Source organism: Anser cygnoides, chromosome 15 (genome assembly GCF_040182565.1).
Source record: "Anser cygnoides isolate HZ-2024a breed goose chromosome 15, Taihu_goose_T2T_genome, whole genome shotgun sequence".
Taxonomy (NCBI): domain Eukaryota; kingdom Metazoa; phylum Chordata; class Aves; order Anseriformes; family Anatidae; genus Anser; species Anser cygnoides.
The window spans coordinates 18,227,394-18,244,148 of record NC_089887.1 but is presented as its reverse complement, the minus strand read 5'-3'; the positions used below and the strand labels follow the sequence as shown (position 1 = coordinate 18,244,148).

Here is a 16,755-nt window from a genome sequence, read left to right as displayed (position 1 = left end):
CATTTTTTCCAGTTGCTAGAAGTTCCTGGTCTATTTTCCACATCTGGCAAACCATCTAAGTTGGTGTAAGAGTTTGGTATTCTTCTCTTCCAAAACAAATTATGTACTGGTAGACATTCAATGAGTGCCTTTAGATGCCATCTTTGAAGAGTTAAGATGTTGCTGATCACCTTTAGGGTGAAGTGTCTTGCTAAGGCAGCAACGTCACAAAGTTCATAAATACAGCTGGATTGCTGTCAGGGTTCTGTAATGCTGAGCTCCTGACTCTTTGACCTGGATACCTGCCATCCTTGACAGTTGTGCAAGAACTTAGCAGTTATTCAGTAAACCATTTTTATCTCTCAGTTCCACCATTTGAATTTAACTACAGTTTATAGTACTTTGACAAGCAAATAATGTTTGTAAATTTGGATATTTGTTACATTTGGATGTCTGAACTCACAGCACTTGTATTTTGAAAGTAATTGGCAAGCTTCATGTAATTGCACTTTATTGTCGGAATCTATATTCTCCCTTATTGCTTTCAGTCTGCTAGAGATAGTGGTTGTTTCAGCAGCACTATGATACCTAAAATCAATTTAGGAATCATAAGAGGGTCCTCCTGAATAAAGAAATCCAGTAGCCTAGAAGTCAACTGCATTTAACCCTTCCCTTAGATATCTTTTGGTGTTTCCTCTACTTGGGATCCCAGTGACTGTGCTGATTGTTTTGTATGATGTCTTCTAACTTGTTTTGGAGAGCAGCCTGGCCTTAGAATGAGAGGTGCACAGAGAACATTGAGAATCCATAAGTGGACAGTGGGGGATGAGACCGGGCTCCAGATAACAGATCCAAGTGTAGAAAACATTCAGCTGTGCAGTGATTTTTCTTGTTAAAAATATATATAATTATAAATAGCTCAGTGTGAACCAGTGAATTCTAGCTTGAAAGTACAGTATCTTAAAGCTAATCTCATGTTGAATGTTTCCGAGTACTCATAAGGCTTCAGATTGCTTCACTAAAGCATCTTCACCTTCTCAGGTCTGTAGTGTTGATTATCTTCAGGAACTGAATAAGTTTCATTCAAAAAGTGGGAGCCCTCCTATTGGTCTTGCTTCAGCTTCACCTGAAGAATTACCAGGCTTTGTTCTCCAGTTAAAAGTTCAAGTCATTGCTTTTTCAGTTTTTTTCCCAAATAACAGCCTCTGTTGTACCCTACAGTTAATGAAGACTCCATCAGAGTATATGCCCTTTTGGGACCTAGATCTGTGGTGAGACTTGAATCCCATGATATGGACTCTGATGGGTACTCCTGGCATCCTGCTCACTTTTGTCCTTGATGGTAGCTCTTCTGGTTGCTTTTAATTCTGCTCCAAGAGAAGGAGAAATGTATATATTTATGAATCATTCCCCATAATGTCCTCCGGACTCTATCCTAAGATGATGTTGGTGTTACACTGTAACCAGGAAAAAAAACAGGAAATAAGCCTGCCATCTTTCTTCTCTAAGCCTCCTGTTTTTAGGGCAGACTTCACGCTCAGTGTCAGGATGGCTTTCTAAAACTTTGACTGGCACAGATTCTTTTTGAGCTGTTAGTATACACCACTAAGAAATGCAGGATCTGGGCTTTTTGCATGCAGCTGCTGTTAAAGCAGATAGCGGGCTGTAGGCAGACCACCTGCACAGAGCACAGTCTGCCAGAGCTGAGGAGCTTTCAGTTGCTATGGCAGGGCTGCTGCTGTTTGTGGCCACCTGTACTCCCAGCCATACCAGCACAGAACATGCAGAACGTGCCGAGGGTTGGTGCAGTGTGCCACTGACCAGTACCAATCACTGATTACAGTAAGGACACTGAAATCTTCCTCCTAGCTGGAGAGGTTTATCGATTATTTACCTTTCACCACTTGCTATAACGTGCTTACCCACTTGGAAAAAGATTATTTGCTGTAACTGATATTCCGCACCTTGCAAAGGTTCTCCTTTCCCCCATAGTTCCTCAAGATACAGCCCTATGGGTGAGAGCAATTAAATAGCACCATCTGCACTCCAATTTCTTTGCTAAGCATCAAGAAGAGTGAGAGTTTGTCCTCTGTGGATAATGTTCTTGTCTACCGTAGTAAAGCACAGATACACTTACTGTTGGACTGTACACATGGGCTGTGTATCATAAAAATCACCACTTACTGTTAAGTAAGCTTGCTTCGTCTCTGAGGTAGATGTCTGTGCTGCAAAGAAGCAGTGGATTTAAATCATAGGAAGGAGGAGTCAAATTGTGCAACACAGCCATATCTTCCTTGGAATTGTCTCTGCAAGTTTTGAAAGACAATACACATGGCTGTCAGTCAGCAGTGTCTGCCAGAGTGGGTTGAGTGGGTAGAGAAGAGCTAGGTGATTCCTCGAGGTCCTTTCCAGCTGTACTGTTCCAGCGATTTACCTGGAACTTTACTTCTTATTTCAGAAGTACACATTTTTTTTTTGTAGTACAAAGGCTTTCTGCTGCTGTTGCATGGTTTTCATAGTAAGGGAACAGGCTTTCTGAATACAACCTGTCTTCTTGAATATTGCTTTGAAATGATATATGATGTAAGATCATCCTGTTTTCAAATCTGAACATTTAAGGCTTCTACAAAATTCTTAAAAAAAAATCAGCACAAATAGTTCTTAAAGGACAATTCATGTCTCCCTAGCAACAGCAAGGATGAGGTATAGATGGATAGTAATACAGTGGAATAAATGAAACAGTGTTGGTACTCTAAACCCCACTTCATAAAATTTCTGCTGTGGAACCATTTCAGTAAACAGACCCCAGTACATAGTGAAAAAGTTAACTGTTATGTGGTGATTTCTGTTAAAATCATATATTCTGTGTGTTCTGTATAGGAGTGATATTCAATTATATTTAACAGAGAGGAGTATAACTGTCATGAGTCGAATGTATGCCTGGTCAGATGCAAACACAGATCTGAGATGGTGTTAAACAGCCATACAATCCTACTGACTACAGTATTTCTTTTGGAAATCACTTCCTGGTAACTTAACCTTTACTTTCCCTTCACAGCTTTGAAAAGTCCAGCTGCATTCCATGAGCAGATAAAGAGCCTGGAGCGAGCCAGGGTAAACCACTTACTGTAAACTTGCTATTAACATCTGAAAATGGACAGTCAGTTTGCAGGATACTAATTCTCAAATTGCTTGAAAAAAATAAATCCTACCATTACAGTAATAATATGTGCTTGTATCTTAGAAGAATCTGTTAACATACTTGTGTCAAATCTCAGGGGAAGTTTCTTAATCCTTCACAGATTAAACAGGTGTGCAGGATAAACTATGGTCAAATTGTAACACGTATCTACCTGTAGTCTAAGGAAAGGATCCTTGGGTTAAATTATGCTTGTGTTGTATGCTTCTTTAGCAAATATCTATTCTGTAGCATTGTGATTTAGTGTGTGGGGGGTAAGGGATCAAATCCAGAAGTGTTCCCAACTTGTTTTGGAAAGATAGAAATTCATTAACACTGCTTGACTGAGAAAACAAAACATAGCAAAGCAAAATCCTCTCTAGTATCCCCATTCTAACAGAGATGTCCACCTATCTGACTGCAACTGCAAGTATTCATTGTTGGACATCAGTGAATTACAAATGTACCAACTTCTTTGTGCTTTTTCTGATAAATACTAGTAACATTTTTTCATTTCTTTGAAGACTGAAAATTTTTTGAAGCACAAGATTCGCAGCAGACCAGACCGGTCTGAGCTGGTCAGAATGCACATCCTCGAAGGTACGTACCCAGATGTATGTCCCTGTTCAGCTGCTGTTAGAAGGAACTTCTGCTACACACTCAGCTTTCTAACTGAATTAGGCTTTGATGTGAATTATTTTTAAATGTTTATATGCTCTGTTTCTCTGCTTTTACAGTGTCTGTTGTAAACAGTATTCTCAATCAGTATAATAGATATAACTGTGGCAGTGTATTCTCAACTGTATAGTAGAACTTCAAGTTCTACTCATTACCCTAAAATAACCTGGCAGTTTTGTACATTTAAAAAAAAAAAAAAAAAAAACACCACCCAATCTTTAATAAACTTGACTTTTTGCTTGCCTTGTTATTTTCCTTGCTGCTCAGGTCATTAGAAACAATAGTCTCTTTTACGAATGGGGCTGGATTACTGTTTCACCGTAATCTCACCAAATACAGGCATTACCAAATAACCATAATCTAAGTCAGTTTAATATCCATTATCTTTCAAAACGTGCATTTGGATGCTAAACCCAGAGAGGAATCTCCATATGGACAGACTATCTCCATATTTTCATGAAATACAATTTTGAAGATTCTCTAATGGAAAAATCAGTTATCAGTTAAATCTTTACCATAGCTCACACTGGTAAACATCAGAGCAGCAAATGCTATCTTCAGATTATAATTAGCATTTGCTATTTTATATTCCCTGCTTTACACTTGGACATGTTTACCAAAAGTATTACCACTTCTTTAGAAGAGGCTATATTTATTAAAAAAAAAAAAGCATGATAATGGGGTGGAAAACATCTATTCATAGTATATATCTATAATCTTACTATTAGTTTGAGAATTTTTAAAATAATTCTTGAATGCTTTTAATACAAGTACAATGGTTGTAGCAAAGACAGATAAAGATAGATACAAGTAGAATGGTTATTGCAAAGATGAGACAATGCTGGTTGTCTTGAAACTGGGGAAGGGATGGAACAGAGTATTTAAATCAACATATCTTTTAGAGACCTTTGCAGAGCCTTCGCTACAAGCCACTCAGATGAAACTGAAGAGAGCTCGCTTGGCAGATGATCTGAATGAGAAGATCGCTCAGAGGCCTGGCCCTATGGAGCTGGTAGAAAAAAATATTCTGCCTGTAGATTCCAGTGTTAAAGAAGCAATTATAGGCAAGTAGAAGAGACGCAGCTTACATTAACTCTTGAGAGTAAAGTTCACTAGAAGAAAACATACTTAAAAGTTTACTAGTTCTTATTTTTCTGTCATGAATTATGACTGTCATCATTTAATTGAATATAGTTTTTTTATTCAAAACTATTTTAATTCAAAACTAAGTTAGAAATACATAGTGTAATACTCTAAAAATACTTCTTAATAAAAATTCTAACAATAATGAAATAAACATGGCCATTAATCTGTCATAGCTGTCTGTGTGCACTGCAAATATGTTGAACATACCTTTTTGTCTCTTACTAAAAGGAACTTCTGCTATGCATTCGGTTTTATTGATTCATTTAATATGATTTATATGGCTGTAATTACTATTAAAAATACAATTAATACTTAAATACATTATGCTCAGACTGTCCTGAAAACTGATCAGTTTCCAGCAACTAACTAATTCGGCCACCAATGTCTAAGTTTAATATGTATAAGTAAAAAGAAATAAATTGTTTTGCTTGTTTCTTTGTAAACATTCTAGCAGTTGGACAAGAGAATTATCCTCAAGGTTTGGATGATTATTCCTTTGATGAAGACAGCAGTGATGCTTTATCACCAGATCAGCCAGCCAGCCAAGAATCCCAGGGTTCTGCTGCTTCCCCTGGTGAGCCAAAAACAAGTGACTCACCATCACCAGTAACACAAAATGCCACTACTTCAACGCAGGTACAGTTTTAAAATATTGAAGCAAAATCTCCACAGTGTATTTTATTGGTCTGGCATTATAGATATGGGGCATAGTTTCATATGAAATGAATACCTTTGTTGTTGCAAAGGAGTGTCTGGGACTCCATTTTTCTGTTAAGTGTTTATAAATTAGCGTCCTGGTTTGGTTGTTGGCAGTGATGAAATTCCCATTCCATAAATTCACTGAAATTCAGTATGGCTAGTAGGACAGCTATGGCTTTCCCAGAAATTGCTTAAAAGATCATATCCATGGTTTACTCCAGCTGTTATTGATTACTTAATGTTTGTCTTCATTCTGGACAAGGTCTTGAACTTACTTTAGAAGTATACTTAGATGAAACAACAACAGTTGGTGTCAGTTCCATTATCTCCAGGACAGTCCATAAAAATAAAATTTCCCGTATAATTTACATGTTCTCTCCTATAGATGTTCTATACTTATTAAGGAATTTACTATTTAAGCATTGAAAGTAACCTCCATGTTGATTTTTCAAAGAGGTTTTTAGTATTTTCTTAAGTAACTTATAAGCAAAAGAAAGTAACTGTGCCATGGCATATGAAATACTGTCTTTATAGTAGAGCATTTAAGTGTATAAGGTTTTAAAGAACAGTATATTCGTGGAATCTAAGTTTGATTTAGTGTTTTAAAGTTAAATTTACTGTCCACTGAACAGTGAGAGAGATCTTGAGTTGAACAACACTTCACTGTTTTTAACAAGAGTTCCAAAAATGAGTTTTGAAAGAGAACTATTCTAACCAAACTTAATTTTATGATCTGAATTGGACATTAGTATTGCCTACTCTACCTTAAACACATTATAAAAATACTGATGTAAAATAATTTGCCAAAACGGTAATGAAACAAACATCATGCTACAAATGAATTTCTTTAATGTTCTGTTAACTACTGAAAGCACATGGTTATGCTTGGTTAGTCATGGTTAGTCAATTACCTGCATGCTTTCTTGAATATCTTACAAGGCACTTGCCACGCATATCTTTGTCTTCACCTTTGAACTAATCACTAAGTTTATTCATTAATAAAGAGATGGATGTATCTATTTACAGGGTACTGTTTAGCTTAAGAAGATGAAGCTTGTGCTGTTTTCTGTCATGCCTCAGCTAATAATTTTAAATTCACTGACTAACTTAAGCCCGGTTTGAAAGAGGTGAAGTCTTTGCTTTTAACTAGATTTCTGCAACTTTCACGAAATTTTTTGTCTGGATAAAGAGATGCAAATTAAGACTTCAGAGGAGGGAAAGGCAGCAGAGCTGTTACATGTTGTCTGATAGCATCTAGCACTTGCCTCGTGTGGGTGACACGGAGCAACTAAACCAAAGTAAATTTCCAGTTGACTTGTGACTGAATCTGAATGTTTTCTAATGAATTCACATCACAACACCCTCCCTCCTCCTATATTTCACCTGAGTTTTTTTGAATTTTTAGTTCCCCTCTTTTGCATCTTACTAACACATTAAGCATTCAATTCATTGTCTTGCTATCTATGTGTGTTATTCTTACAATAATTATTACGTATAGTAAATATGCATTGAATAGTAACTGACATTAAGAGTTAGGATCTATGGATGTGTATACTCATCCTGTCCTTTATGAAGTGCTTGAAGATATTTTTAGAGACTACTATTTTTTATTGCCAGTTCTACTTTTCTTAGGATTGTTAGGTTAGATGATGATAGAGATTCCTCCAGAAGTGTGGATTTTCTAGGTGCAATCTTCTGTAGGGCACTCTTAAGACTTCTCTGAGCTAGATTCACATGTGAAGATTCAGCAGCATTCATCTCCGCTCATTTGTTTATTTGTTTGTTATTTGAAACTGACAGCTAAGCAACTGACAAATTGTTTACATTTTGAGTTCTACTTGCCTAGAGCAAACACAAGTTTGTGTATATGTGCTGAAATTAATAGTAACAAAAATTTTGCCTTGTATCAATGCTTAATTGGTTACTGAATCAAATACACATCTGCTGAGCAATTGCATATGCTAGAAGAAACTCCTTGATCCTGAACTATTTCTCCCAGTAAGCCCATCTTCCTGTTATGCATAAAAAAAAAGCAGCTACAATATCACAGAATTATTATTTATATTCTAGATTGATGTGTTTTACTATATTTACACTTCGGTAATTTCCTTGATGGAAAAACTTAGGTTTTCATCACCTAGGTGATTTCTAAATGAAGTGAAGTGATGAAGTGATTTATAATCACTTGGTGAAGTGATTTATAAATTAGATCAGTTTAATAATATTGCATTCAGCTTTGTGTACTTGATACCAATATGCCACACGGTGTATATACAAGTGCAGAAATTTTAGTAATGTTGTAAATTTTGTTTAATTGGCAAAAACATTTTCCATTAAATACAGTAGTATTTCTTTTAATAGCGTGAATAGGATGGAAATTCAAAAGCTTTAGCACTTAAGCTTGCTTCATTTTATGCACATCTGTACCCAGTAAAAACAAGTTGGTTTAGCTTGTGTGGCACAAATATTAAATTTTATTTTTGAAAAATTTAAGGATGTATTACAATTTGACCAATAGATGGGTGATACATCTTCTTAGGTTACTGCTGATCAACTATAATCTGTACTGGATTTTTTCCAGGGGGACTTCCTAAGAGGGTTCCTTCATCACTTTCTTAGTTGCGCGAAGGAGAAAAGAAGCATAATTTTGCACTTCGTGTTATTTTCATGCTTGTCCTTTTAATAAGCATGCTTTTGGAAAATGTGTTTATGTGTTTAAACTGCCAGAGGATTTGTAGCAAAACCAGAGCTCTGCATAGGGAACTATGCTGCGATTTTTAAAATAAGACAAAAACAAAAGATAAGATAGAACTAAATAGTGAGTTATTACTGTACAAAGTAAAGTTAAATTAAACAGCTATATATGAGATAGATACTGTCTGTCCTCCAAGGACGTTATCGTGCAGTTGTTTTAATGGCCATGGACAACTCAGTACTCTCTCCTTGTTTTTCTTACTACTGCAGTAATTCAAAAAGTATTGCAGAATTCATATTCAAAAACAATGCTGGACACAAAGTACAGCACATCTGTTCCATTTCATTGTACCCTAACGTACAAATTAGGGTATGAATTGAGTTTCATGTCAAGAGAATGTAATTTGTGTTGAATAAACTGAAAACAAACCACATGAAATTAGATTCCTAAATAAAGAGTTGGGTTCCTAATGGAGAGTTAAATAAAAATACTCAAAGCAATAGATGCCAAAAGCTTTTCAAGTAGGAAGCACAAGATAGATATGCGACTGCACCAACAAAGTAACAGAGCACTTGAAGCTAATTGGAAAAGCACTTCAAATAGAACTACAGTCCTCTGCTTATGGATTTGATAACACATTACAGCCACTTCCGTGTACAGATCTAAAACACAAAGCTGTTCCTCTGCAGAATAAAGCAGATGTTTACCTTATTGTTCCTTTTCAATTAAAGAATAAGAGCACAGCATGTCTCTACAGGAGATGTGTCTGGAAAATTGGTCCTTCGTTCTTTTAATTTCCTTTGACAAATTTTACATTCTATTGCAACAGAAAGTACAAAGAATGTTTTGAAAATAGTGAAGCACAGCCAGCATTCTTTTCAAAGCTTCCTCCTCCACACATTTCTAGGCCTCAGAGAACGTAACATAACTTTGAGAACCTTCAGCTCTCATTGACTGATGACCCAAAACTTGATTTCACCTGATGTATTTGCATCTGGTAAGGATTAGGTGCTTAATCACACCACTCTAAACAGATCAGATTCTTGTGTTCACAATTCTGAAGACTTTAAACAGTTATCTTCAAAACAGTTATCTTTAAAACAGCTGAAAAAGTTTGCTTGATGAGAAAGAATGTAGTTAACTGCTTTTGTAATAGATTCACTGCTAAGTGACTGCAATATATTGACCTGCAAACTGCTTGTTTGCAGTTAGAAGAAAATGCCTATAAATAATATAATCTGTAATTGGAAATAGAAGATCTGTTCATAAGAAGTAATCTTTATATTACTTTATGATGTTAATTTTTTTTTTAAACTAAGATTAAAAATATAAGTAAATGATATGCATGGTTCATTGCTTCATCTGGCACTTGCAGTAAAATGGGCAAGTCTGTAAAAAGCTTTGTGTTTCATGTAGTCAATAATTGTTTGTAGTTTAAGATAACAATGTAGGGAAAAAGTAATTTACTCTATGGCAATGAGATTGTTTAACACCATGAGTTTCAAGCAATAGAATTTAAGAGATTGTTTTTAGAAAGACACCAACTTTTCCATTTTAAAGGTTTTTATTGTGTTTTTATTGTATTATCATTATGCAGTTGTTCTCATAGGCTATTCTCCTGTTTAGGGTAATCTGGTATGTGACGTTTTGATTCAAAGACCAACTAGGTGGGTTTTTTTTAAACATTACTGCTATAATTTCAATAGGCCTTTAAAAATTGATGGCAACAGGAATACAGTATGTTAGAATACAGCATCCACACACCTTTTTTAAAGGGTAAGTCCCTCTAAAGTCCCCTGCCAATTCTTATGCAAGTCCAGCAAATAACAGATACTGTGTAGATAAGGGATGCTTTCCAGAGCAAACACTTTGAAAGTTGGTTATAAAAATAGAGGCATTTATATCTTTAGCCTGACACCAGAAACTGACATGGCAGCAAGACAGGCATGTGTGCAATGTTTCAGTGACTAGGCATGGCATACTGAATCTTGCAATTCAGTAAAACAGTATCAGAAGTTACTTACTCCTCTGGATGGCTGGGCTACATTTTGCTTTTTCACCTAGTGGTAAGAGACAGAGCTGGTTTCTTGCAAATACGTTGTACTGCATATGCAGCTGTCTGTGCTTCAGTCACATAAGTTTTGAAATCACAGACATCTCACAGACACTGCTGTTAAGAAAGTGGGAAAAATATTACCAGAAATAAAGTTCTGTCTTATGGACAAAGTGAAAATTGCCAGGAGTTTAGCTGATTGAGACTTTGGAAAATATTTAGCTAAAAAAAAATGGAAAGAAGAATCAAAAGCACTATGTAGTTTAGATAGGTTAAGACAAGGTAGATATAGCTGACTGCAGCTGGCAGTTGGAGTTTCTTAACCAAGGGAAATGAACTATGTCGTCTGTCTGGATAAACACAGTACAATATTAAACACTAGCAGAAGTGTTAATAGAACAGAATAGAAGTGTAGAATAGAAGTGTTAATAGTATTAAACACTGGAGAAGATGGAGATTAGAAGAAATAAGACAGAAAGAGGAACTACTGGGTTGAAAGGAGGTTGATGATAGCAGTCTGCAGGAGTTGATTTTGGGACAGGCTGATTTCATATTACCATTAACAATTTTGACATTACTTTTAAGAATGGGCCACATAGCAAAAGTTGTAAGGCTTATTTAGCAGAGAGTTGGACTGTTATTATGCAGAAGGAACCATTTGATTTGTTTTTTAGGGGTAATAGAAATGGAATAATTTTTAAAAGAAACGTATACCAAATTTCTTCCCATGAAAAAGAAATGTGGAAACCTGGGGACTCTGACTTAAAGAAGACTGAGGAGGAAATTAGGGGACAACGGAGTGACTGTGAGCTACAGTGTCCATCCTCTGTAAAAATGCAAGTGCATTGGAAGAGAGGATCCCAGTAGAAGTTTTAATCCCACTGTACCAGGATCTAGTGAGACTTAATGTGGAATATTCTATATGTTTCCAGTTACTTATGTCCAAGAGAGACTACGGAAAACTGTAACAAAGAGGACAGGATGAACAGAGAATGGAAAATCTCTTTTATGAGAAAAGAATAAAACTAAGTTTAGCTAGAAAGACAAGGTCTGAGATCTGCTTATGTTTAGATTCTATATCCCATCTAATGGATATTCACTACCCAGGGAAATAGGTTTTAAATTAGAAAAATATTTCAGCACAGAATGAATGGATATGACAAAGGGAAGCTCATTGAAACTTTATTATTATGTAAGAAAACATTTGGGAATTTTCTGGCAGGAGCAGTGGTGCCAGGAGAATAATAATGAAAAAAATCCTAAGCCTATATGGAATTCAGTGAGTTTACAGAAGAAATTATACACTTAATGCTTGTAACAGCAAGGGAACAAACTCAGTAAAGTCCAGGCTACTGGGTTATACCTGCATAGTAGCATAATAGTGTTGGAAGTCAAATACAAAAGAAATGCCCTTCCTGCCACAGTCAGAACTGTAGTTGTTGTGAAACTACTATAGAAAGTTATCCCTTCGAATTACGTGTCTGTTCAGCCGCTGTGTGATCGTTCTGAACCAAGAAGTTCATTTTCTTGTGTTGATGTTTGACCTTCATGAAGGATTTTCCTGAGAATAATAGCGTGGGTGAGAAGATTGTATGTTTGACCTTCATGAAGGATTTTCCTGAGAATAATAGCTTGGGTGAGAAGATTGTCTTTGCTTGCACACAATTCTGACTTTACAGATTGAAAACTGTGAAGGCCTCAACTGTGCAAGTAATAAAGTCGTGTTTTTCTAAATACTGTGTTTTCTTTAACTTCAGTAGGCACTTTCACTATAAGTGCAGTGTGTAGTGTACCCAGGGTCAAATTTTAATGTTGTATTATAAATGCTGCTTCAAACAGAGTAATAACAAATGGTAGTAGCTCTGGTCACAGTTAGTAACAATGCATTCCATTCTTCCTTCTGTTATGTTTAACTTTTCTCTCTCTTTTTATATTAGTAAAATTATATAATTAATAGAATTCCCTACACAGTTCTGTATAAAACAATAGGAACTTTTGACATCCTTAAAGTCTGTGATTCTCCGGTTGTAGAAGCCTTCATATACAAGTGTTTGCTAACACTACTAAGGAAAGAAATTTACAGCTTTTCCTGTAATTCTGACTTAAGTTAAAGACATGATTTCTTCCTTTATCATTATCTTCTTTTATCATTACAATGCTAGGAACAAAGGTACTTCAGTGACAGCTGTCTGTTCTCGAAGAATTTTGCAATTACAAAGTTAAGTAGTAGCATCAATTTGTTGATTTAATTCTGGGGCTACCCACCAGAGACAAATATATGGTAGGAGTAGTTTTGGCAAAATGTTCCTGACTTAAATGGATGAGGTTACTTCTGAAGGTCCTTCTAACTCTTTTTTTTATGAATGTGTAAGAGAGACAGTTAGTAATTTTTTTACTGAAATAAAATTTTCTCATGATGCTTCCTTTCTGTTTATTTGTTTTTCATGTATGTTAAGAGAAGAAAAAGCAAAGCAAACAACAACGTATAGGTTATGAAAAAGCCTTTTTGGAGGGCTTTTTTGGTATGTTTTATAAATCCTTTTGGGTTATCATGCTTTTTACTTTAAAAAAAAATAATACTAATTAAGAAAAAATGTTTGTTGTAAAATATTATGATATACTGTAAAAATTGGTATTAAAATCAATTCCTATTTTGCTTTGGTGAGACAAGAAGTAAATCCTGTATTAGTAAAAGCAGATTTTGGATACCTTTAGATGCAGCAGTTAAAATGCAAATAAGAAGTAAAGGTAAGAAAACAGTTTCTTACTTGCTATATTTGAAGTGTGCCAAAATGTGCATTTATAGCACACTTGTGTACATGTACATGAAAGAGTCCTATTTTTGCCATTCCTTCTAAAATTATTTTTCAGATTTGACGTGATAGTAAATTGTCTTAACCTTTTCACATTTTTTTTGATTATTCAGATGGTGGATGTTTTTAATGTTTCTCTTTTTCCTTATATTTTTTTTTAATACTAGTATCCACCTTTAACCTCTCCAGTTCCTGAATTCCTCAAAACTCCCCCTACAATCGAACAACAGGTTACACGGTCTACTGCTACAACCACCATGACCACAAATACTGTATCTGCAGCAAAGCCCGGGCCAACATTAGTAAAGGTACATATCTAAAAGAATGGCATCTGAAGACTTTTCTTAATCTGTTTTGTTTCCCAATGCTATATTTAATGAAAAAAAGTGAATAATGTTATAGTGCCAATAACCAGCAACAACTGCTGTCAGTGTTCAGGAGAGCATACTGTGCTGTTGACTGAAAGATTTGGTATGCTAAGATCAGCTATTAACCATGTGTAAGAACTGGCTCATTATTTCAGGAGGTCCTTACAGTACAGTTGACCAAAACTTTCAAGCAGAATTATGTGCTACATAACTACTGAAGTTTTTGAAAATGCATAGAGAAATACAAAGAATAGATTTTTGCAATGTTGATTTTCTGTTGGAGAAATTCATATTCTAATCTAGTTTTGTACAGGGAATAATTTAACAGGAACAGAGGCAACTACATTGATAATCTATGTGTAGCCAAACTAGTGAACAGCATTGTTCCCTTCCCACAACTATTTTCATAGTTCATTTACTGTATGAGCATAAAGCCCCATTAAGTTACTGTATCCTTGTATTTGAAGATCAGAAAAGTGCGCTTAATTCTTTCTTTTGAACTGACTTAGCCAGCAGCATGGAAAACTTTTTCAAATACAATTAGAAAATGGTTTGTGTTGAAAAATGTTTATATTTCAATTCAGCAACTTTGCCAAAGGTCTTCAGCTCTGTAGTGATTATATATATGTATATGTAGACTTCTACCTAACTACGTGGAACTAATTCTCAATTAAATTTACAAGGATAACTTGTAATAGGCAATTTGTAGTATAAATTTGGAGTTACCTAGTGGAATCTTTGGATTTATCTAAGCTTGTACCAGCTTACCTAATTGCAGGACCTTAATGACAAATTTAGATATCCCCAAAACAGGCAACCTGTGTAATAACTGTGCATGGATCAACACAGGATTTCTGTTTTGATACCTTCTGTATGACTAGGTAACTGCCTTTAACTTTTCACTCAAAATGATTTCAAAGAGCTTTAAAGGAAGAGGGTTTTACCAAATGTGCAGGTATTGCTGATAAAAGGGTGCTGAAAGTTCCATTAAAGTAATATTGTAGTATTTAAGACTGTCTGTGCTTTTAATCTAGACCTGTAGGTACTGACCTGCAATCCTGTTTACAGATGGAGTTTAAGGTAGTAGCGTTTACATGTATGAAGTGCTGAGTGGCTTTGGATTTAGCTCTTTAAGAAGAATGTTTCTTTATAATGACAGGTCATGATTAGCAGAATCCCTTAGCTTCATTTGTGCCATCTATTAACAGAATGTTCACATATTATGGTAACTATATTTAGAACACATATATATACAATTATTATAATATTTCACATATTAGAACAACTGTAATTTCTGATGGCCCCCTTCTTGTGCACACAGTATAAAACAGCTCGAGTACATTAACTTTTCAAGGATGGTGAGAAATGCTTTTGGGTGGGGTTGCATATGTATTTGGCAACTCTCTTTGCAACGAACACATTGCTGTATACTTTGTATCTTGAATATCTGCTTGCTGCTGTGATAGTTGTTTCAATCTTTTCCATCCATAAATAGCAAAGCCACCCAAAGAACCCAAATGATAAGCATCGGAGCAAGAAATGTAAGGAACCTAAGCCAAGGGTGAAAAAATTGAAGTATCATCAATATATTCCACCTGATCAGAAAGGTGAGAAGAATGAGCCACAGATGGACTCCAACTATGCTCGTTTGCTACAACAGCAGCAACTGTTTTTGCAGCTGCAGATCCTGAGCCAACAACAACAACACTACAACTACCAGGCAATTCTACCTGCACCACTGAAGTATGTGAAGCTCTGTTTGTATTTTCTAAGTGTCCTTTAATGAGGATATATGTATAGCAGTTGCAGACTTTTTGCCTTAAAAGTAAATGTGTTTTGCAAATGTTAATAGACAGTTGGAATCCAAGAAAACTTAAATGGCATCAATGTGGTTATTATTTAACCTCATTTAACAGCAAAGTGATGAGGTAGTTCTCTTCTTAAAATACTCTTGAAGTCTGATAAGCCTATAACTGGTCCTAGTTATTTTTAGTTTGATGTGGAAACCAAATCTCCTACCTGACAGATGCATGTTTTCCAACCAGAGGCATATATGAAAGAAGCTCAAAAGCATTTATGTGAAAGCCAGAAAATTTTGTAACCTTTTTCATTCAAATTTGATAGAGGTATGCCGAGCAGAAGAGAAACATATAGACAGTGGCTTTTACAAAGACACATACTATTTTGGTGTTTTTATTGTCTTTTTACATCAGTTGCATAGGCCACTTTTGCTGTTTTCAAGTAAAAAGAGTCTTTAAATTAGGTGAAATTGCCTGTTCTCTATAGCCTCATCGCTAATGCTTATATGAACTCCATCAGTGTTGATCTTCAGCACTTTCAACGCTGAGAAGTGTACTCTCTGATTTATAGCTAGAAGCAGTCAGAAAAATAATTCTTAGCAGAAAGAGAAGCTGACTGTCTGCAGAGTTTCATTCTTGCCATCTAAGACCAGCATTTTTTTTCCTAGAAGTGCTTCTAGTGTAACATGCCACAGTTAGTCACAATCTTAAATTCAAGTGGCTTTCAACTTTTTTTATAGTGAGTTCTTGCTGAGTTATTTTTCCTCAGCAAGTGAGGCTAGAAAAGTAAAAGATACCATCTGTGGTTATATTTATAATTACCATGTATCCTAACATTTGGACTAGAGATGTTTCTGCCTGCTTACCCACACTTCTTATGTTCCGTTTACTGACATTTCAGAAACGTTTCCTCATAAATCGCTTGAAAGAAATAAAGAGCTGATTTATGGTATCCAATGTAAATGGTGGCATTTTAAAATTTTTTACAATTATTTTGAGATCCTTGTATGAGATTCTTTTTATGGGAGTATAGCTGATTCAACACATCATCTTCAGAAGAAACTGCCTTCACATGGGTCCTTATTCTGTTTCTGTGGACACTGGACCTGTATGTACATACAGTTAAAGCTTTTTTTTTTTTTTTAACTGACATCAAACAAAAAAATAACAGGTTGCCCTAGTTGATGATGAATTTGTATAAACTGATCTTGTAGTCCATGGTATCTTTCAGGGATACTGTGACAACAGTAAAAACTGTGAAGCTTAAATTTGTATGTTTAACTACAAATGAAATATCAACATAATATTCTCTATATGTTTTCTTTTCTCTGTGCTGTTCTATTAAAA

The 16,755-nt window shown here is 35.4% G+C and overlaps 1 protein-coding gene across 6 annotated transcripts in view; it reads left to right on the top strand.

Annotated features, from left to right (window-relative positions):
• MRTFB (myocardin related transcription factor B) overlaps positions 1-16,755 on the top strand; it is an 88,656-nt gene that overhangs the window by 54,793 nt on the left and 17,108 nt on the right. For 4 of the 6 annotated variants that reach the window (XM_066977965.1, XM_066977960.1, XM_066977961.1 and 1 more), the window contains 6 exons: positions 3,038-3,093; positions 3,682-3,757; positions 4,738-4,899; positions 5,433-5,617; positions 13,409-13,549; positions 15,105-15,352. In XM_066977965.1, coding sequence (XP_066834066.1) covers positions 3,038-3,093; positions 3,682-3,757; positions 4,738-4,899; positions 5,433-5,617; positions 13,409-13,549; positions 15,105-15,352 — 868 coding nt within the window. The remainder of the gene's footprint in view (positions 1-3,037; positions 3,094-3,681; positions 3,758-4,737; positions 4,900-5,432; positions 5,618-13,408; positions 13,550-15,104; positions 15,353-16,755) is intronic. The other 2 variants (XM_066977963.1, XM_066977964.1) reach the window with 1 other exon arrangement.